Source organism: Balaenoptera borealis (genome assembly GCF_965194805.1).
Source record: "Balaenoptera borealis genome assembly, chromosome: 7".
NCBI lineage: Eukaryota > Metazoa > Chordata > Mammalia > Artiodactyla > Balaenopteridae > Balaenoptera > Balaenoptera borealis.
The window spans coordinates 6,478,148-6,502,234 of NC_138864.1; the positions used below are offsets into that span (position 1 = coordinate 6,478,148).

General features: G+C 44.6%; 1 protein-coding gene across 1 annotated transcript in view; it reads right to left on the reverse strand.

The window, feature by feature from the left end:
* Window positions 1-24,087, reverse strand: part of GRB10 (growth factor receptor bound protein 10) — a 171,141-nt gene that overhangs the window by 91,040 nt on the left and 56,014 nt on the right. The window contains exon 3 of the mRNA XM_082400525.1: window positions 18,310-18,400. Coding sequence (XP_082256651.1) covers window positions 18,310-18,400 — 91 coding nt within the window. The remainder of the gene's footprint in view (window positions 1-18,309; window positions 18,401-24,087) is intronic.

Consider the following 24,087-nt stretch of genomic DNA (forward strand, 5'->3'; position numbering starts at 1 on the left):
ATTGCCAAGTTCAATGCCTATTAATTGAGAAATACAGGTCAACAAAATGATTAATTAAACAACCTGTGAGAATTTGCGTGTTTTTTTTTTTTTTTTTTTTTTTCATTAGGACCATATATACATTCGAAAAAGTGCTGCCTACACTTTTTGGGCGGCTGTGGGGCTCAGAGGACCCCCTCTCCCAGGACCCGCAGCCCATGTGGGTGGAACCACCGCCCAGAGCACAGTCAGGGTCAGCTGGTGACAGGAAACTGGACAAATACACACACACACCCTGGGACCAATCCAGTTAGACAAAGTGAACATTAAAACAACCCTCCCAATCTGCTGATGCTGGGCAATCTGTGCCTTGCTTTGTATCAATAGCTGGTAGCCTGATTATTTTTCTTGGAATGCCTTTCCTTCTGCTAATCCAGATGCAGGACTGTGCACTCAGAAAGGGAGCGTGCGTAGTTAGTTAGTCGTGAGTCCAGTTCCTGGAGAGCTCCGGCACTTTCTTCTGTTCTTTAGGAACTGCATCCAGCACCCCTCCCTAGAGCATCCCACAGCAAGTGACAAAGCCAGCATCCTACCAGGCAGCCCTGGTCGATAATACAGAGTACGTAGACCGCCGACGCTCTGCCTTCACGACATCTGTAACCTGTTTTCCTTAAAGCCACATTTAGGTCTACACGTTCTGTCTAAAGAAGCACCACCCCTTATGACTGCTTAAGGGTCTACAGCTGTGACTTAGCACAATCAAGAGGCGATTTAGACGCAAACCCTTGCCTACAACCACACAGATGAGAAAGGCTGTGGGCACTGCTTAGAGGTTTGTGCATTTTACGTTAGGTATGTTTTACCACAATTAAAAAAAAAATAATAGTGAAAGCATTTTTTAAATTGGAATGCTTAATATTCTCAAATACATTCACTTAAGGTCTTCTCCTGGCTGATCTACTTGGGTGCCTTTAAGAAGCCCTCAACCCTAAACCTGCCTGCCTGGAACCAATGCCACGTGCTTGGACCTCACGGGCAGGGCGTCCTGGGCTGCCCCACCCTCCCCGGAGCCCACTCCAGGGGACGCCCTGCCCACCCGCTGGCCTCAAGCCCCATCCGTCTGGCGGACAGGTGCCCCCTCCCCGATTCTGCACACCTGTGGTCCTCACTCGTCCCCAGCATGAGCACCAGCCCCCGCCACTGCTCTCTGCCTGCACACGTGTGGCTTCCTCCACCAGCAGAAAGAAACGGTATGGACGTCACTCCTGTCAGTCATCACAGGGGTGGGCTCCTGGGGTCAGTGCAGGTGGCCCAGGGTGACAAGTGGGGACAGGAGTTTAGTGTGGAAAAGAGGCAAGGGTCCTTCCCAGAAAAGAAATATTTCATCGAAGCGATGGATGCAAGAACCTAAGCAAGAGGTAAAACAAGATTCAGGAGGTGCCTAGGCCATGGAGGCTGAGGGCCACGGTGGGGGGGTCCCTGGGGCTGGCTTCTTGGGTGACCGGCCAAGGACGCCCAAGCAGACTGGCTCCTGAAGGCCCAGGACCACCACACTTGTTTCCTGAGTTACACGAAACGTGAATTCCTCTTCCCAGCGAACATTAACTTTTAGTACACACGTGCATGCTTCTCCACCAACGCCGTGGACTGCAAAAGGTAGGTACTCAACCATACCTGTGTGCATCCTCTGATAAGGGGCTCATGTTTCGATGGCTTGTGCAGGGCCTGACCGTCAACGGAGGCTGAACGAATAGACCCGCAGAAACACAGCCAGCCGGCATCCTCTCACAGCCCTGCCAACCGCTCTTCACCCGTCTCCCCGGAGCGGCTGGAAGGGCCTGGATGCTGGCTGCAGTGACCCTCAGGGAAGAAGCTGGGCTACGTCTCACCACCGGGTCTGTGACAGCCCAGGAGGCTGCAACACACGGAGGGCAGGACGCGGCACTCCCTCCGGGGCAGATCAGAGTCAAACGCAGACATCCTAGCAGCCTGACAAGCCAGCTCCACCACCATAGCAGACAAGCAGAAAAGTGATTAATGATGAATCACTCTGGACTCTGATTCCCCTGAGATGTACTTGTTCAGTCTATGTCTTACGAGAGAGCTGCAGAATAATTCTACCCAAAAAACAAATAAAGAAAACGAGGAAAGCTACGCATTCCACTCAGTGATCCCATTCACTGAAATTCAAGAACTGGCATGGGAGAAAAGAGCGTAAGTTTCCCCCTTTCTTGGATTTTTATCCTGTCACACTGTTGCCAGGAAAGACCTGGACATCACATAAGTTTCTTTCAGGTCTTTTAAGACTGTTTGTTTTCTGCACCTTGGAGCACAATTTTCCAGGACCGAAAAGTTACAACTGCCAAGCAAGGACCAAGAACCCGGGCTACAAATTGCAGAAAAAACTACAGACTCTGTTGTGTAATCTCTATTTGTACTATTAGAGGACAATTTGGGGGAGCGGGGAGAACGAAACATACTCACAAAATATCGCTCAAAAGGGGCAAAAGATTAATTGCATCTTTCTCAAGTCATCCTTAGCAATTTAATCTTTTTCTCCTCAACCTTCTGATTTTGATTCCCAATTCTTCTATTACATCATAAATCAGGGCAGAAACCTGGGAGCAAGAAACTATGCAAATAACTTGTCATTCTGGAAGGTTCCCATTTTCCATTAATCTTAAAAATATTAATCCAAGAACACTGGAATTGAACAAGGACAATCCAGGACACAGGCCAAAAGCCTGTCACTCACTGGCACCGTGATTGCAAACAGGCAATTTTTTTAAAGGTAAGTTATCTTCACTACCCCATTCAACATTAACTCTCTATGACTCTGTGCATTTACCTCCATAAATGTAAAATTCCTTCATGGAACCCATGTTTTTCTTCCTTCAACAGATATTGACTGAGCACCAACTACATCTCTGACATTGGTCCAGCTACTGGAAATACAGACATTAACAAAAGAGAAAAGAATCCCACCACCTAAACGTAACACGGTGAAACTTCTTCCACCACCTCTGGAAAAATAATCCCCTCGGTGAAGAAGCTAAAACCCACTCCGGTGTACGAGAGGAGGAGATGGAGATATTCCAAACAGAGACTGGGCTCCTCGCGGAAAGGGGGGACCTCAACCCCAAATGAGCGTCTCACAAGAGAGGTTAGGGGCGTGCGGGCAGCAGAAGCGGCACAGAGGACACTTTGTGTCCTCAGATGGAAACAGCCTTGGTAGAGTTAATGAACTGCCCAAGCCAGAAAAGTATCCTAGAGGACAGACACTCTCCCAGGACGGCTGTGCTCACTACCTGTCAGAAGACGAGGACTTTACAACAAGATCTCTGTTATGTAAGGCAAGACGGTCAAGCAGAGGGCACTCAGCTCTACGAAGAGCCCAATTTCTCAGGCATCAGGATGGGGAAACTCCTTCCAGGAGAACGTACCAGGCAATTCCAAGAAATGGCACATCTCCCGGAACTGCAATGCCCAGGAGAGAGGCGCTGTCTTTGCAGGATGTGATGGAAATAGGGCTTAAGTGGAAAGATGCAACGTTCAGGAGGGGGCCGGCAGGTCTGGGATGATGGAGATCCATCCCTCTGGAATCTGTCTGATGAGCAGGACCCCCTGGGAGGCTCGCTTGTGAAAACAGGTTCCTGGGACTCACTTGGATTCATTCTGCATCCAAATCTCTGGAGTCGGGTCAAGGAATGAACAGAGTTCCTAAGCAAGGGCTTATGATTCTTATGAAAATGGTTTGTCAACCAAGAGAAATAACAGTACACATATAAGCGGAACCTTCTGAATAACACCCCAGCAGAAGGAAAACTCAGGACAGTCTTTCTCAGAATTTGGGCCTCGATGGACATGAACTCTGAAGGAGCAAGCCCAGAGGGAGAGGTTGCACATGCTGGATCCATGAGAGAGGGCTTTGATTTTCACTCTCTCTCTACATACGTAACATTGCATTTATTAATGATGAAGACACACAGTAGCTACCAGTTCTGGCACCAGGGCTTATGCCAGGCATATCTTGTAGGTCAAGCAGTTTCTAATCTTCCTACCAAACCAGCCAAGTAGGCATTTGTAAGATTTCAGATAAAAAAGCCAAGACATAGGGTGACTCAGCTCTCCCAAGATGAAGACGGAGGTCAAAGCCAACTCCAAGGGTGGACATCCTGCTTCCCTGGTACATTATCATTTTAACTTTCCTCAGTTTTTCTCACTAAACTTTCGTTTTAGTTTAATTTCCTATGTACACATCATTCTTTGTCACTAACCTTGAGTTTCCAGAGGCTGGACCTGGCACGTTCGTGTGCCTTTTCCCCCCTATCTAACTTCACAGCTGGCACACAGTAGGTGGTCAGTAAATGTCAGCTGAGTATGCGGAAAATGGAGTCACCAGCCTCCATAAATCAAGCTGTAGAATTTTCCAGAAGGTCAGACAGCCAGGCAGAGTTCCCAAACTCTCTTGGGGCTGCTGAGTCCCCCGTCTGTTAGTTCCCTGGAAAAAGGCCCACCGGGTAAGTCACACCCGGGCCACCAGATGAATACATGCCAGAGGTTCTAATTCCAGCAGGGATGGAGGACCGTCTGAGGCCCAGGGGTCTCCTGCAGGAAGCATCACCTGGCAGGCCAGGCCTCTGCCCGTCCCTGTGAGCCTCCCTGACCACGTCAGGCCCACCTGGCCATCCCCAAGGTCGCAGGGACCACAGAAGGATTCTGTCCCCATTCAGGACGTGCAGGCACCGGCAACCACACAGTGCAGAGCCAGAGGGGACGATCAGTGAGAAAACACAGCAACCGGTGTCACTGAGAGTTAGTCCATTAGCTGCAAGGAAGGTAGAAACCATCTCCCTACGATGCAGACTGCTAGCTGGCCTTGTGTCGGCAGCCCCTGGGGTTCACTACACTGAGCCCCCCAAACAGGAAGCATTCGTGACGCAAAGGTGCCTTCGGCCATCTGACACACAAGCAGATGGAGTCCACTGGGATTATTTTTCAAAATATATCTCAAAGGTACCCTTGGAGGTGGAAGGATTAACAACCTGTGCCCCCATCTCCTCTCGTCCCTGCCCCCCGCTCCTGAAAAGGTCAGGACTGTTATTAAAGTCTCTCTCAGTCAGAACGAGGCCCAGGGTTGAGCAAGTGTTGGCTACCCGCCCCTGGCAGGGGCCCAGTTCTAAGGGAGCAGCAAAGGGCGGTGGGAACCACCAGGCAGGCTCCCGGCTCCGGGGCCGGCGCCCGGTTACTTCATTCTGCGGAAGCACCTGCTCCTCCCAGGATCTCCGAAAGGGTCAACTTAGTCATGTACCTGCAGGGCCTGCCCCCAGGTAAGGAGCTGAGATCTTCGAGGGCCTTCCTGGAAACAGACTAACGCACAGCGGGGTATAGAATATTAGCAAATATTAGACACGTGAACAAGTGATGCTGTAACCTTGCTGAAGTACTTCTGAAGGCAGCAGTACATTGCGTCCTGAGGATCGGAGGGTTACTTTTCCTTATGGAAAATCTCTAGCTTGAGATCTGCCTTGGGGGATAGACCTTACAATTATAAAAGAAAAATAACTCATTCCAAAAAAAAATTTTTTTTTACCTGAAATGGCTGGTTAATTGCAGTTAAAAAAATAAAGTAATTTAGATAAAGTGTAATAGAAAGGAAGACATATATTGTTAGATTTCAGGAGCTAGGATATTCTAGTTTCCTACCTAAGAGCAATCTAAAGATATTCATTCATCAGGGATCTTAATAATGAAGGAATTATATCTAAGTTGTGCCCCGTCACTTCTAAAAGGGATTTATACTTCCTTGGACGAAAAGGTCCATGTGTTATGTGACCAATACATTAAAAAGGACCCACTGCTTCCTGTTGCATCCCTAGGGCCTGGGCCCCATGCCTGGCGAGGCCTGGACAAACAACAGATATTTGCTGAATGAATGAAATGAATGAAAGAAACAGCACAACTACAGCGAAGAGCATGAAAAGCAAAGGCCCCAGAAGAACAGAAGGCATTGTGGGGATAAAGCCTCTCGTGGAGGGCGGGCGTCCTGACAGCCAGAGAAAACAAGAAACGTGAATGGAGCCCAATTATCCGCTCAAAGGAAACAGGCAAGAGTGACGTGAGCTGTCAGAGCATCGGGGAAGCGAAGGCCCAGAACAGCCGAGACTTGAGAAATTACACAGGATGACAGCGGGTGTTTCAATTCTGCTCCAAGTGAGAACCAGGAAGGGCGAGGTCCGCCGCTTGCCTGACCCTGGGAGAGACAGAGTGAGAGCCGGCGCCTTGATGCCTTTCTGTTACCTCTTCCTTATGGAGACGAATGATTGTCCCAGTGGAAGGATGGAAGAAGTGTAACGGAAAGGAGACCACCATCCAGGATGGGGGGTGATGACCGTGGGATCCTACCCACTTGGCTGCTTTCAAGAACAAGGAAACTCCAGTCCCTACAGCCAACAAAATCTCAGTTTGAGGACCTGAAAAATGTGAGGAGTCAAAAAGAAAGGAAAATATGCATGGACTCTGTTAAGGATGGAGGAGGAACCCTGAGGCAGAGCAGCAAGGTGGTGAGAAGCGCAGATGCCAGAGCCCCCGGCCCAGCCGGGTTCGGGCCCAGCTCCGCCACTCTTTTGGGGTGTGATCTGGGCGACTTTGCTAATGCCTGTGCCTCAATCTCCTTCCCTGTAAATATGGGATAATAACAGTGCCCACCTCAGGACAATTAAGTGCATTCAGTGAGTTAAAACATGACACACAAGTTCTTAACAGGTGAAGAACCTATTTTTATAACAGGGAAGTCAGGTAAACATGGAAGAAACAGAGGACACAACACCTTTCTGATGGGCTATAATATCATCACTTGAAAGGATGCTGCAGAAGCATCCTTAAGGGCTTTTTTTGGCATCTTAACCCAGTCAAAGGTGTTTAGGCACAGGGAAGGGGTAAAAGAAATCAAAACTACATCAGCTCTGGCATCAACATCCAACCAGAGGCTGGTATTCATTACGATTCAGGATTTTGTCGAGCATTTCTTTCTGAACATTATCTTTGGAAGACAGGTTAGTTTCACTGTAAGGAAATGATAGTAAGAAAATAAAAGTTACGTGTGTGTGTGTGTGTGTGAGTGTGTGTGTGTGTGTGTGTGTGCGTGTGGTGAGTAAAGCACTGGAGATGTTCTCCATCATACAGTAAAGGGTGAACTGGATGAGAGGGTATCCATGAACCAGGACGCAAGCTCGGTTCAAAAGCAACCTCATGTTACATGAACACAACATTGTAAATCAACTATACCTCCATTAAAGAATACATTTTATTTTACTCTGGCTATTAAAAAAAATTTTTTTTAATAATTTTAAAGAAAGCAACCTCATCTTCTCGGCCGACCTACACCCTCTCATGCATCACCCCCTCATCCAAATGTTCCTGACACCTAATCAGGGGCACCACGAGAAGGGAAAGGCTCTGCTAACTGGTCTTGTCTTTGCTCGCCTGGAATCATCCGAACCCATGGAAGGTAGAGGCAGGATCTCAGGCCCTTTCTGGAACCCACAGGTATATATATGGCATGTGAGTTCAGAAATCCGTTAAACACATATCTATAAAATCCAACTATGGACAAGGCCCTATAGCAGAACCTTCGAGGTGGGGAAGACATGGTTCCTGCCCTCAAGACATGTATCATCTCAGGAGAAAGGGGAAAAATACAATACATAAAGGAACTCTTAGAAGGCAGCTTTTATGTACAGGTATGTGCTAGCTGTTTCCCCTCAACTATCTCAAAATGTGAAGGTGGAGAGACTTGGCTTTGATTCCAATTTCACCACCGTATGACCTCTCTGTGATTTCCAGGCAACCACTGACCCTCTCCTGCCCCAGTTTCCCTATCTGGAGCTTTGACGACTAGATGAAAACATCAGACTTGCAGGAGGATTTCTAGCACAGGACTCCAAGGTACCATCATCATCATCACTACTATTGATCTTCACAATAATCATGCAAGACCCGTGTATACAAACGAATAATCTATACTGCAAGGTGGTTACTAACTTGCCTGCTGTCCCAGGGCAAGATGAATCAAGAGGTAGAACAGTAGCCCCAAGCCTGGCCGCCCCCAGCATCTGGTGACGTCGGATCAGCTCCCTGAAGGGGAACATCCAAAACAAGACCATCTTTTTGCATCTATTTTACCATCTCCAGCAAATGACATTCTTTTCTAATTTTGGTCTTCTCTACTCGGCAAACAGTCTTCCATGCGATACTGGGGTTTCTGAAATGGTCTTGGCGCCACATCTTTCTTCTACGCTTACACTGTTCCTAGGGAAAAAAAAAGCTCTCCACCAAATACAGTTGTGCACATTAAAACTGCACCCTAATAACCAAAACTTTTGGTCTAAAGAAAACCAAGAGAAGCAACCAAAGCAGAAAAGATCTGTGACGGGGTGATAGGACCATGGGAGGCTGGGGGCCGGAAGGCATCCCTCGATTCAGGGAGCCGAGTTGCTGGATTTCCGAGTCTCCTTCTGAACTGGGGACTGACTCCGTTTCTGGGGTTCACAACCCCAGGGATCGTGGGCGATGTTTTGATCACATCTCAGGAGGCTTGTTTGTGTACACACATGGCCCCGTCTCCAAAGAGAACACAGTCCCAGCTCATGTGCAGTGACTTTCCTGCGTGGATTTCAAACCTCTCCACTCCTCGGGGCATCTCTGCTCAGCTGTGGTCTGCTGAGTGGAGCAGGACAGGGCTGGACCACTCAGCTTCAGTGCTGAGCAAGAATGACAATCAGATGCAAGTTGTTTAAAATGAGAAAAGGCCGAACTTCCAAAAACCACAATTCTCTGAAACCTCACATCTCAAAAAATATTATCAAGAAAAAGCTGAACATAGAATTCCCATACTATTAAGCAATTCCACTCCTAAGTATATGCCCAGAGGAACTGAGAGCAGAGACTCAAACAGATATTTGCAGACCCATGTTCCTTGCAGCATTAGTCACAACAGCCAAAAGGTGAAGGCAGACCTAGGGTAGACTGACAGATAAAGCGATAAACAAATGTACAGACAACAAAATATAATTCAGCTATCAAAAGAATGAAACTCTCATACATGCTACAACCAAGATGAACCTTCAAAACACTATACTAAGTAAACCAAGCCAGGCACAAAAGGACAAATATTGTATGAGTCCACGCACACGAGGTACCTAGAAAAGGCAAACTCACAGAGACAGAAGAGAGTAGAAGAGAGGTTACCAGGAGCTGGGGGAATTCTTGCTTAATGGGTACACAGTTTCTGTTTGGGATGATAAAACATTTTTCAAATAGATAGTGGTGAGAATTGCACAACACTGTGAATGTACTGAATGCTATTGAAACACACTTAAAAATGGTTAAAATGGTAAATTTTATGTTATATATATTTTACCCTCATAAAAAAATATATTTTTTAAATACTGTCAAGAGTAATTAATTCCAGCTATTGCAAAACCTCCCACTTTCCAAAGAAGACGCATCCCTTTTGCAGCTTGCTGCTAGGAAATGTCTGAAGCATTTTTAACCACCGTCACACAAAAATAAGCTGCTTAGGTTAGGAATGAGCTAACAGAAACCAGGGCATTAAATCCTCTTTGCCAGAGAGAAGGAACAGGTCAAGGAAAGTCATGGCAGATCTTTTATTCTAAACATCAGGTCCCTTGCAAAGGACCAGATCAAACACCTCACAGACACCTAAGGCCCAGAGTTGGAGCACCTGGATGCGTTGAAGATTAAGGAAGCAAGAAAGAACAGCAAGTGCTGTCCCGTATCCCAAGCTGTCTCGTTAGGAAGAACTTCCGGCACGGAGGTGGTAAGGAGAGGAGGGATGGCTCAGGGATGCAGGAGGGCCCCCTCCACCCCGGGCAGGACAGGCTGCAGGCTCCTGCAGGCTGTGCAGACCCCGGCTTGGGACGGGGCAGAGCCACCGCACCGGGAGGGCACCGGCCTCTGTGCTGCAACAGCCGGACGCTGCGAAGCCCAGCCCGCGCACACAAACAGGCACAGGGACACGTGGGGCCGCAGGGGTGCCAAAGGAAGGCTGAGCATGCGGCACCTGGATGCACTTGAAAGAGAGCGAGAGACCTGCGCTTTTCTGCCCCACATCACAGACCTGGGAGCACAGGCTCCCTCCGGCCCCAGACCAGCCGCTTCCACGTTTCCATGGGAAATGACCGTGCAGCCTCACATACAAACACAGCATGCTGGCCTCTTTTGCAAACTGCCTGCTCCTGCTCTTTGCCAGTTTTTCTATTCGATTGTTTCTCTCAGGTATAGGATTTTTTACAGTAAACTGAGGATACTAATACTTTGCACGTTATACGCACTGCAAATATTTTTCCCGGGCCGAAGTGTGCCTTTCAGTGTTTTAGATGCTGTCTGTTAGGTTTGTACGGCAATCTGTGTGTTATGGACTCAAACATCTTTCCTTTATGGTTGTGCTAAGTCTTACTTAGGAAGTCTTTTCTCAGCCTGAGTGTATAAAGATTCTCACTACTCATTAATTCTTCTTTTTTTTAAATTTTTATTGGAGTATAGTTGATTTACAATGTTGTGTTAGTTTCTGGTGTACAGTACAGTGATTCAGTTATACACATACATATTTCCATTCTTTTTCAGATTCTTTTCCCATATAGGTTATTAGAGAATATTGAGTAGAGTTCCCTGTGCTATACAGTAGCTCCTTATCAGTTATCTATTTTATATATAGTAGTGTGTATATGTCAATCCCAACCTCCTAATTTATCACTTCCCCCCACGTTTCCCCTTTGGTAACCATAAGTTTGATTTCAAGATCTGTGTAAATGTCCATCGATAGATGAATGGATAAAGAAGATGTGGTACGTATATACAATGGAATATTACTCAGCCATGAAAAAGGATGAAATCATGCCATTTGCAGCAACATGGATGGACCTAGAGATGATCATACTAAGTGAAGCAAGTCAGACAGAGAAAGACAAATGTCATATGATATTACTTATATGTGGAATCTATTAAAAAATGATACAAATGAGCTTATTCACAAAATAGAAACAGACTCACAGATCTTGAAATCACTAATTCTTATTATTAGACAAAAAAAAAACATTTTGTTTTCCACTTTTAGTCAGTCACTCCTGAAATTGATGGTTGTGGATCACATATGGTAGGGATCCAGTTTGCCCCCTGAAATCGATGGTTGTGAATCATACACGGTAGGGATCCAGTTTGCTTGCTAGAATCAATGGCTGTGGATCATACATGGTAGGGATCCAGTTTGCCCCCTGAAATCGATGGTTGTGGATCATACATGGTAGGGATCCAGTTTGCCCCCTGGAATCGATGGCTGTGGGTCATACATGGTAGGGATCCAGTTTGCCCCCTGGAATCGATGGCTGTGGATCATATATGGTAGGGATCCAGTTTGCCCCCTGGAATCGATGGCTGTGGGTCATACATGGTAGGGATCCAGTTTGCCCCCTGGAATCGATGGCTGTGGATCATACATGGTAGGGATCCAGTTTGCTTGCTGGAATCGATGGCTGTGGGTCATACATGGTAGGGATCCAGTTTGCCCCCTGGAATCGATGGCTGTGGGTCATACATGGTAGGGATCCAGTTTGCCCCCCATCCCCCATGTCCACCACCCCTGGAGGAGTCACGGGCCCCCTGTCCTCAGGGCTCTACCACAGCTTCTCTGTGCTGTACTGAGTTTCCGTAACTGTCTGGGTCTCTATGGGATGTCTATTTGTCTATCCTTGAATCAATAACATGCTTTCCTAACTGTGATGCCTCATAAGCAGCCTTGCTACCTCATGGTGCAAATCACCCCTTCCTGCCTACATGTGCTTTGCTCATCTTCAAATTTGTCTTTGCTGTTATGGAGTTTTCACATGTCTGTATTAGAGGTAGGAACCATCTATCAGGTCACACCAAACGCTTCAAAACTTGCTTGCAACTGCATTCAATTTAAAGATAAACTTGGGAAGACGTAACATCTTCACTATTTAAGTCTTCTCATTTGTGATCATGGGATAACTCTCCACTTATATAGGTCTTTTTTATGTCCTTTAAAAACATCTTAGAACGTCAAGTAATCTAGTTGAATTTATTTCTAGATACCTTATCATTTTTGTAATTATGTAAGTGGGATTTCTATTTGCATTACACTTCCTGATTGTTTTCTACCGTTGCACAAGGTATTTTTACATTTTATCTGTTGATCTCACCTATCTACCAGCTTGAAGAACTCATTTATTTTAAATGGATTTTCTATTTGGCTAATATTGGGCTGGCCAAAAAGTTCGTTCGGGTTTTTTCTGTAAGATAATATCATTTGCAAAGAGGCACCAATTCCATTTCTTCCTTTCGGTGTTTGCACTTCTGGTTCTGTGTTTGTTTTATGACACTGGTGAAGACCTCTTGTGACAGCAGGCCTTTCTGTGCCATTCCTGACTTTCACGGACATGACTCTAATATTTCTCCACCACGGATGCTGGGTGCTGTATATCTTCGACAAACAGACTTTAAACAGGTTACAGAGGTTTCTTTTTACTACAGACAGTCCCTGACTTAATGGTACTTCCACTTACGATTTTTCGACTTTAACATGGTGAGACTGTGATTCTCATTCAGTAGAAATCGTACTTCGAATTCTGCATTTTGATCATTTCCCGGGTTAGTGACATGCTGTCCGACCCTCTCTCGTGACGCTGGGCAGGGAGCCTCAGGGCCCAGCTCACGAGGGCAAACCACTGATACACTTGCAACCAGTCTGGACCCAGACAACCATTCTGCCTGTCACTTCAGTACAGCATTCAATAAATTATGTGAGAGAGTCGACACTTTATTGTAAAATAGGTTTGTGTTAGATTTCGCCCAACTGTAGGCTAATGAAACTGTTCTGAAAACATTTAAGGTGGGCAAGGCTAAGCTATAGTGAGTTAGGTGTATTAAATGCATTTTTGACTTAACGATATTATCAAATTGCAATCAGTTTATAGGGATGTAAGCCAAGGAAGATCTGTACTGGTTTAGTAAGAGTTTGGTTGTTACTGTTTGTTTTGTATTATATGAGTGGAGACTGTATTAAACAACTCTGTCTCCGGTACGATGACCATTTTCTTTCCTTTAATCTTTTCACGTGTTAACTGTGTTCATAGTCTAATGATGGGAAAGCATCCTTGCATTATTATAATAAATCCAATTTGGTCATAACATTTGTTTGTTCTGTGTTTTATTTAAGATAAACTGTTAAACGTGATTGCTCAATGCTTTCCACAGACTTTTTGGTTGTATGTTAAAATGTGAAATAGGCCCGTACTTGGATTTCTTGAACTGTCTCTTACAAAACTACAGAACGTTATAAAATGAGTGGGAGAGCTCTTCTCCTCTCTCTCTCTCTAGCCACTGGCAAAAAAAAAGAGAAATTATTTGTTTTTTGAAGGCTCCGTGACACTCATTTGCAGAATTCCCTGAGCATCTCTGAGGAGGTATTATTTTCTGACTCCATTCTGCCAGATCTTTATTAAAATTTTATATTTCTCCAAGCGTCAATTATGTTTTGTTTCTCTCTTTCAACTATTCTTCTTTATTCCTTCAGGATTCTCCACCTAAAACTTTTGAGTGCTGTCTGTACTCACAGAGCTATATTTTCCATCAGGTCACATAATGTTTAATTCACACAGCACAGAAGAAACCAAATTCTCGGTTTTCTTAGGTAATCTCTAGGCTATTTCTCCTTTCAGATGCAATCAGGTTTTTTTTTTTTTTTTTTTTTAAGACTTTATTTTTTTTAGAGCAGTTTTAGGTATACAACAAAATTGAGAGGGGGATGCAGAGTTTCCCATTTATCCCGTACTCCCTACATATGCATAGCCGCCCATGAGCACCATCACTCACTAGAATGGTACATTCTTTTTTTACCAAGGATGAACCAACACTGACACATCATAATCACACAAAGTCCACGGCGGACTTCAGGGTTCACCTTTGGTGAACCTTGGTACATTCCATGGGTTTGGACAAATGTATCCATAGTGATATCAAGCATTCTAACATCACACACAGTGTTTTCACTGCCCTAAAATCCTCTCTGTTCTGCTTATTCATCTTCCCCCACTGTTGCCTCTGTCTCCATAGTTTTCCCTTTTCCAGAATGTCATTATAGTTGGAATCATACAGTATGTAGCCTTTTCAAACTGGTTCTTTTACTTAGTAATACGCATTTAAGATTTTCTGTGTCTTGTCATGGCTTGATAGCCCATTTCTCTTTAACACTGAATAATATTGCACCACAGTTTATTTACCCATCACCTACTGAAGGACATCTTGGTCGTTTCCACCATTTGGCAATTATGATTGAAGCTGCTATAAATATCTGTGTGCAAGTTTTCAGGTGGACATACATTTTCAACTCATTCGAGCAAATACCAAGGAACATGAATGGCTGTCTCATATGATAAGAGGACGGTTAGTTTTGTAAGAAACTCTCAAACCGTCTTCCAAAGTGGCTGCACCATTTTGTAGCCCCACCAGCAATGATGAGAGCTCCTGTTGCTGCATAGTCTCTGAAGCATTTGGTGTTGCAATTTTGTCTGTATATTTCTGCAATACATTAATTATCCATTTCCCTCATACGTTCACATTTATTGGCATGAAGTTGTTCATGGTTTTCTCATTTTATGATACTTTTTTATCTCCGACATGCTCTTCATATGATTTTCTTGCACGTCCTTCTTTCTCAAGAGCGTCTGTGATTTTGGTAGATTTTAGGAAACACTGGCTTTAGTTGTGTTTCTGTCTATTGATGTTTTCGTCATCATTTCAATGATTTCTGATCTTAACTTTTATAATGACTTCCTTCTACATTCCTTAGAGTTATTCAATTTTCATTCTTCTAATTTCAATTTTTCCTCCTTTTAAAGATTAGAAATTTAGTCTTTTTTTTTTTATACAGAAAGAGTTAAGAGTTTTATTATTATTATTTTTTTTAACATCTTTATTGAAGTATAATTGCCTTACAATGGTGTGTTAGCTTCTGCTTTATAACAAAGTGAATCAGTTATACATATACAATACGTTCCCATTTCTCTTCCCTCTTGCATCTCCCTCCCTCCCACCCTCCCCATCCCACCCCTCTAGGTGGTCACAAAGCACCGAGCTGATCTCCCTGTGCTATAGAAATTTAGTCTTGAATACCATTTTGCAGCATTTTATAATTTCCAAGCTGTAGTACATGCCTTTTTCATTCAGTTCTAAACGACTGATATTTTCATTGTGATCTCCTCTCTAACCATGAGTGAAGTAAGGAGGTATTGTAATGTTTCCACAATATGTTTACATATTTTCTTTTGAACTTTTTCTGTTGACTTCTGATTTAATCACACTGGGTCAAAGACTGTGGCATGCATGAAACAGATTGCATACAATTCAGTTCAACTTTCCATATATGGTCAACTTTTTAAAAAGTTATACAGATTTTAGAGAAGAATCAAGTGTTTGTCTGTTGGGTGCAGGGTTCTACGTATTTCTACTAATTTGAACCTGTTAATACTGTTAGAGATATCCTAACAGTATTATATATAAATAATACTATAACACTACTATAATTGTATATAAATAATGCTATAATTATAATACTATAATTATATATAAATAATACTCCTCGTATTTTATATTTTCTGTTTGACATCCTTTTTTGTTCACATCTGGTTTTTCGTCCTTTACTGCTTGATGTGGGTTGTTTTTATAAACTGTAGATTCCCTTATATTTTTTTCTGCTAGGTTAGAAACTACAGATTATACACATATTCTTTGAGTAATTACAGTCAATATTTTAGTTGCACCTAATATTTTAAAATACGTAACTATCTTTTTTTCTAATGTAGTCTTAAGTCATTTTACATTCCTTTTATCCAAACTAGGGTCTTATTATGATTCCATCACACATTTAACACTCATTCCCAATGGCTAATTAACCAAAGTTTTAGTTTAACCTAGTTTTAACAATTCACATAGGATTCAACTTATGACACAGCATTTCCTTCTCGGCCGTTACTCTTTTCATGCTCCAGGCCTTCCTCACCACCCACATTTCTTCTTCTGGAAGTAAAACTTTTAATCATTCTTTTAGTGAGGACTGCCAGTAATACATTGCCTCAGCCTTCATCTGAAAGCTTTGTTTTGCTTTCACAAGATGTTGGTATAAAATTTTAGACGGACAGTTCTTTTTCCCTCAACACCTTAAAAATCTCCTGCATTGTCTTCTGGCTCCTCCTGGGCCCAAGTCGGCCATCCATCCAATGGCCATTCCTGGGTTGTGAAATCTGCTGTTTCCCTTTGGATTTTCTCTTGTCTTCCATTTTCTGGAATAATGCTAAATGCTTTTAGATGTGGATGAACCTTCATTTTTCCTCTTAGTTCTCTGAGTGCGGTTGGGGGGCTCTGTCTCCTCATTTCTGGCCCGTTCTTGACCAGCATCTCTTCAAACCCCACCCCCATTCCCTCCACTCTCCTGTCCTCACGCGTGTCTAAATGACCGTGTCCAATGGCCCGTCCACGTTTTCCCAGGACTCTCTGGGCTAGAGGGAGGTGACTCCAGCTCATCCATTCTCTTTAGACCAAATCCAGCATTTTGGAAATGCCAATGGCTATTCCTCTCATTTCCAAAACTTCTCAGGGACTCTCTCTCACACACCCCGTTCTTGCTTCATTTCTTCCCATTGTGTTTCACAGTTTCTTGTCCTCTCTAGTGGATGTTATTCTTGCTTTCATCTCCAGGGCATTGCAAACACACTTATCTGCACGTGTAAAGTGGCAATCTCTCGATCCTGGGAGCTGCACTGCCTAGTAGCAGACTGCTTCCCGTGCTGCGAACACCGGCGTGCAGTGGCACCTGGGCTGGGCTGTGCTTGTGCGTCCCCTGCCCACCCTCCCGTGTGCTGGGGTATTGGGACGCTCGGGGACCTCCTCAGGGGAGGCTGCAGTGCTGTGGGGCCATGCCAGCTGCCTGGCCGTAGGTCCACATGCACTGTTTTCCAGGGTCTTTCAGGAGGGGGCGTGCCCCACCCCAGCTCCCAGCGAGCTGCAGGAGCTTGGCCCCTACTATTCCCTGGGACCTGAACCACTGCCGTCGGTGGTGGCTTTGGGACCTGCAGCCTGTTGGGCACGGGTGTCAGCACTGCTCACTGCTCTGGGGGCATCTCCGTCCTGTGTCTGAGCCAGGCTGAGTCCTTTTGATTTTCCTGTTTTATGTGCCGTGTGTGCAGAATTATTGAAGACTGGGGGGAAAGGTGGTCAATGTCATGATGGCTTAAAAGCCTGAACTGTCTGGGGAGCTGAGTTCAGCCTGGAGTCATGTCCGCTCACTCCCCCAGGCCCAGCTGCAGCTGCTGAGACACGCAAACCCCAGGTCACTCACTGTAACCAGTGAGATGTAATAAGTTAAGATTTCCCTGAGTTTCAAAGCCGACGTGATCAAAATGGTACTCCTCTCGCATCACCTTGTGTGAGAGTTTTCTAAAAGGGCACCCTAAAATTATGCTTGACACAGGAAATCCCGACAGCTTTTATAAATCTTCTAATGCTTGAGAAAACATCCTTTTGACTTCATGGCCAGCTCCCAGACTTCATTTTTGCTAAATGTCATCCTCTTTCTCCTTAGGCAATTAAGAAAATCTGATTATTCTAATTCCTACCAGCTCTAAACCCTACAATTTCTGATACTTAAACTCTCTAATAATCTCAACCACCAGCCATGTGTGCTTTTCCGGTCCCATCTCATGATCAGACCAATTCTCTTCCTAAGCCCTGTCCTACATCAAAGCTTGGGTTTATTAGACCTAAGTTACCAGACCTTGTAACCATTTAAGACATTCCCTTCTTCCCCATGGTGATCCCATCAGAAACTAACCAGAAGGAACAGAAGAAAGCCTAGGAAAGTAGAGAACTGCCAAGAGTACCTACACGCAAAACTAGCTTAAGTGCAAATAAAAATGCCAAAATCAAGAGGGCCCCACCATGGAGGGGCCTCTAAGGCTGCCTTGAAGTTGAATCCTGGGAAAATTCACATGAAATCTATCTGGAAGTTTTGCTCACTGAAGTTCGTTCATTGAAAGAAACTATATGAAGATGTCATAACCAAGTATTTCTCTTTTATAGAATTTATTTTCCTTAAAGGGGAAAAGAAGAGCTAAGGTCAGCATCTTCTTGTATCAGAGCCAAGAACAGTTTCTTAGAATACAAAGCCTAGCATCGCTGCAAAGCTGTAGTGAGAGTCAGGGCATCTGTGTCCGGGCACTTTTGTGACTCCGTCCTTACCTTGGTGATTCGCCAGCCGGTCGGGCGGCGCTGGGAAGCCGGGTCCTGCCAGATCTCCAGGACGGCGAGGAGATGTCTGCTCCACCTGGCCCTGGAGAGACAGGTGCGGAAAGGCTCTGGTCAAAAGAAGCACTTCACACAGGTCACATCCACCACCCCCAGCATTTCTTTTCTTTCTCCCCCCATTTCTTACTTTTTCAATTTATTTACTTTTTTAGTTTTAAACGACAGTTGTTTAAAATAACGCTGTAAAAGGAAAGTTAATCATAAAAAGGGACAGCCTGCTGGCTAGGGAGTTGGAAGAAAAAGTTACTCTTTGTTTTTGGCTTAAATTGCTTTCCCTGAATAGCAATTCAAAAAGAACTACTGTCAACTGCAGGGTTTAAGCCATGAATGTAAAGAATTAGTATTCCATGGAGCACAGGTATCTCCTGTAACAATTACTGGTGATCAAGCCCCAGGCGGTCTGTTACCTGGGAAGGAAATGCCCAGCGACTGTTTTATAATTGGACCCTCCACAGAGCATCCGGAGCTCAGTGGCACTGCAAAAAGAAATTTTCCTAATAGTATAGATTTATTCAGATTAAAATATTTTCCTACATCAGTTTTAATAAGTTGTATTTTTATAGGCGTTTGTCGAATCTAAAATTCCAAATTTACTGGCATATTATTCATAACATCCTCTGATTTATTTTACTATCTGAAGAGATGTCACTATAATTTTCCTGTTACTGGTTGTTGGTGGGATCTTTCTTGAGTTGTTTCACTGATTAGTGGGAAATACATTTTACTGATATTTTCAAAGAATAATCTTTTAGCTTTTTTGACCCTCTCTATTGTATTTTGTTTCTATTTCAGTATTTTTTCTCTTTTTTTTTCTAACTTTATTGGAGTCTAGTTGATTTACAATGTTGTGTTAGTTTCAGGTACACAGCACAGTGATTCAGTTATATATATATATACATACATTCATTATTTTTCAGATTCTTTCCCCTTGTAGGTTATTACAGAATACTGAGTAGAGTTCCCTGTGCTATACAGTAGGTCTTTGTTGGTTATCTATTTTATACATAGTAGTGTGTATATTCAGTGGCATTTTTTAGACCTCAGGTGAGGAGAAAAATTTTCGGCAAAAGTTAAAACAGCAACATTAAAACCAAGCCCACAACTCCAGAAAAACATCTTCACGGGATTATAATCAAGCCAATGAAAGATACATTAAAACATGGACAAAGAAAATGGGCCTGTAAAATATTTACATGCTTAAAATAAAGTATTAGCAGTGATTAACTTGGAGTGGAGAGATGACAGATTTCTCTGGCAGATTTAAGAAGCTTTTGTAATTTTTATAAATGCACATGTATTGCCTCTGTAATTGGAAAGGTTTTAGAACTGTGTCAGAAAGTATAAGATCTGCGTGGAAAATCTATTAATATTAATAAAAATTGACACAGTACCAGTAGCTACCTTCAGCATCCTGGTACCACAAAGCTCTGCACACGGAAAGTCCCCCCCACCCCCCCGTGGGTGCCGGCATGGCGTGGAGCTTATGCTGCCAGCCAAACTCCCATTTCATAGATGAGGAAGCTGAGGCATGGAAGGAGCGTCCACCCACTATCACCCCGTGGTTAGGGGCAGCCCTGGGACTGGACCCCAGGCAGCTGGGCTCCAGAACCCAAGTGCCTTCCAGCCCAAGCTGCTCACACAAGAAACTCCAAAAAAGCACATTATTCTGACAGGACACTTTATGGCCTGAATGCTTCCCCCACCCCCTGGCCAGTGGCTTCTGCATCCAGAGCCCTGGCCTGCCCGGGTGTGGCAGAGGATGGGTGATAACTCCACTGTGTGTCCACGGGTGTGGGTCTGGTCCACACTCCGCTGGGGCCACTCCCAAGAGAGGGAGGGCAGAGTGGGGAGCAGCCCGGAGAGAGTCCAGAAGGGAGAGAAGATGCTTGCTACCCGGGAAGCACAGCCGCCTTCACACCTTCCTCCAGAAAACCTAGGAAAACTGAACAAAGACCTCTGGTAGGGGAGAGATTTTCACGTGCTTCTCTCTCTCTGCTCTCCCCCTTCAAAAACAATAGCTCTCTTTTGGCTTTTTTAATCACAGACGTAATGCTTGCTAGTTAGGAAAATCTAGATGCTAAAGAAAAGTATGAAGACAAAAATGAAAATGAACCTCTCTTCTCTCACTCAAGGATGTTATCCTACCAGCAGTTTTTGGGCTGTTCTTTCAGAGAAAAAATAAAAATGCACACACAGAGAGTGTGTACAGATGCAATGTTTGAATTATTTATGGATAGCATATATGTTATATTTGAATCACATGGGGGTTACAAATGATTCTGATAAAAAATGGAATCACAATCATGACACCTCCTGTTACATTTTAACGTAGCTTTCTGAAATTTTTCCATGGCAACAAACATTCCCCATCATCCCCTTCATAATTCTAGCATACCCCATCAAGTAGCTGTGTAACACGATTTCTTTCATTAATACCGTACTGGCGAATGTACAGTTTGTTAAGAAAGTAAGGTTTTGACTGGGAGAGAGGAGAGGGATTAGTTTGGAGAACGTGGTGTCTGGGAGGCAAGAGTGATGCCACTAAGACTGCCCCCCTCCCCCGCCCGCAAGGTGCTGAAGGTGGAGCCGGGCGGTCAAGGTCAGAGAACAGGGTGGTCCCCCCAGCCTAGGCGATTCAGCAGTCTCCCGGTCCGGGGTCACCCCACCTATTTTCAGCACCTCCGCAGCCCAGTGTTTCTCCATCCAATCGGCTCTTTACCATCGGAGAGAAATATTTTTTCCTTCTTTTCCAAATCTTAAAACCGCCCATATAAATTTTCGGAAATACAAAGCAGATACAAAAATTAGCCTAAATCCCACGACAGCAGGGTAAGGTAGCATTCTCCTGGACTTTGCACCTTTACTATGCATAAGCTGGACACTGCGGAAATCACAGGGTGTAAACAATTTTGTGTTTTTTCCCCAATATACATCACAAGAGGTTATATTAAAACCTTGGTAAATATCATTTTTTCAGATTCTAAACTACTCTCAGGAACACTTTCAGTCATTTGCAAATTTCAGATAACATAAATACAATCAAACAAATACCTCTGTGCATAAAACCTTGTACACATTTCTGATTATTCGCTTAGGATCCCCAGAGGCAGAAGGACTAGGTCAAAAGTTATGTGCTTTTTTTTTTTTTTTTTTGAGTCTAGACGCACACTGTCAAGCTCTCGTTCACCCAGCTCACCCTTCCACCTGAAATAGAGACCTGCCCACTTCCCAACACCCCAGACAGCCAACACTGTGACGGTGACTGTTTTGGAATTTTTATCTTGCCAGTCCCAGAGGCAGGCAGTGGCCTAATCCTGTGGTTTTCACAAGCAGGTCTTAAACACTGAAGATGGACATTTTTTTCATATGCTTATCAGGCCTTTTTGTTTCTCCTTTTGGACTATCCTTTTTTTGACAGGCCAGCTGGACCAGTGCAAGGGCTCCCAATCGAGCCTCTGTGAAGGAACCTCAGCCCCCATCACCCAGCTGAGGGTTTGGGACCAGCGTCTGGACTCGCTGAGTCAGTTGGCAAATCTGTCAAATGGGCTGCACAACGCCTGCAGGACGGCTGGGAGGGCACCAGCCCTGAGGTCCTGGACTCCCCAGAAACGTCGGTCTGTTTCTTAATCTTCCAGGATGAGCTCTTTATGTGCTAAGAAACAAAGTTTGGTCCTCTTTGTAGCAAATACTTTTCCCACCTTGTTTGAGATTTAATTATATTTTTTGATTCTCAGAGTTTAAGTCAATGCAGTCAAGTTTACTGAACTTTTCTTTTGGGCTCATTATTTTACGCTTGAAGCGTCCATTTACATGTTGTCCTGGTTTCTTCCCCGACTGGGTGCATTCTCTTTCATCCCTCTGCCATCTATTTTGGAGGGCAGGAAGAGGTGAGGCCAAAAACTGACCAGTCCGGGCTTCCCTGGTGTCGCAGTGGTTGAGAATCTGCCTGCCAATGCAGGGGACACGGGTTCGAGCCCTGGTCTGGGAAGATCCCACATGCCGTGGAGCAACTAGGCCCGTGAGCCACAACTACTGAGCCTGCGCGTCTGGAGCCTGTGCTCCGCAACAAGAGAGGCCACAATAGTGATAGGCCCGTGCACCGCGATGAAGAGTGGCCCCCGCTTGCCGCAACTGGAGAAAGCCCTCGCACAGAAATGAAGACCCAACACAGCCAAAAATAAATAAATAAATAAATAATTATTTAAAAAAAAAAAAAAAAAGAACTGACCAGTCCATGCAGGTCTATTTATCACCCAATCTTCCCTCGTGCCTGGTCTGGAAGGTCACTTTCACGTCACACGTTACAATCCACACACACATGGGTCTGTGGTCCTCGTTGGTGCCACAGACCTGCTCCTTCCTGGGCTAGCTCCCAGGTTCCCATGCTCACGGCTGCTGGACACGTTTATCATCAGCATATGTTTCCCCCTTTGCTGCTTTTACATGAGTTCCTCAGCCACTTTCTTCGAAACAAGTAGCGTCAAAGTGTCATATGGAAGAACAAATCTGACTCCCTATTGGATCTGTTTCTTTTACTTTAACCTTTGTCCTCTATTGCTTTTGCTTCCAGTTAAGAATGTTGCCTAGAACCTGAAATATACAGCATAGCCCATTCTCAAGGCTCTGACCCTTAAGGGTATAACACTTTTCCATTCATATAGAAATAAAAAGTTGCAGAACAGAGAGTAACGTTCATCTTGCTGAAGGTTTATAGGAACATCGTGAACTGACATATGTGCACAGCTGCAAGAACAAAGGATTCCCACACCAAGAAGCCTGCAGCAACCAGCCACGCCCCTCCCTCACCTGGCCTTTACAAATGCTTTGCTGAAACCCTTCCGGGTAGTTCGGGGTTTTGGGGGGCATAAGCCACCCACCTCCTTGCACGGCCCTGCAATAAACCTTTCTCTGCTCCAAACTCCAACATTTCAGTATAGTTTGGCCTCACCGTGCATCAGGCACATGGACTTGCGTTTGACAACAAAAGTTGGCTTAGATTATTTAAACTTCTCATCTGGAATATTTCCTTATATTTAAGTAATTACTACCCATTACTAACACGAATGTTAGGAGTGGACCATCTGATTGAAATCAGACCACACAAGCATCAAGAGTATAAACCAAGAAGCTGTGATACCCCACATATTTCAAAGGGTTTGGGGGTCCAGCTGCCCCGAGGCCCTGCTCAAGGCGTTTCTGGGGCTGGGCGTGGCCCGACAGGTAAACAAACACCTCGGTGTCTCCTGTGCACATGCCATTCTGAGAGCCAGTCACCCAGCAACACGCTGCCCTCCTGAGAACACCTCTTTTCAGTGGTGTGCACAGCAGACCCCACCAAGACCTCTGTTCAGAAGACAAGTAACCTTCTAACCTAATTTAAGGCAACTTTGTCTAAATAGTGTGACCAGATTTAGCAACTGAAAATACAGAACGTTCAGTGAAACTTGAATTTCAGACAAACAACTAATAGTTTTTCTGGTGTATGTCCCAAATATTGCATGGGGCTTATCCTAAAAAAATGTTGTGGTTTATCTGAATCTAACTGGGCACGTACTAGTTTATCTGGCAACTCTACACCTAAAGTACCGTTCGAAATCTGACAGGCTTGCCTGACAAATTACAGCAGTAAGAATAAAATCTCGACAACTGCCTCATTTGTTCATATACAAAACTCCCAGATCGAAAGAGCAGAAGTCAGCATATAGACGCTTC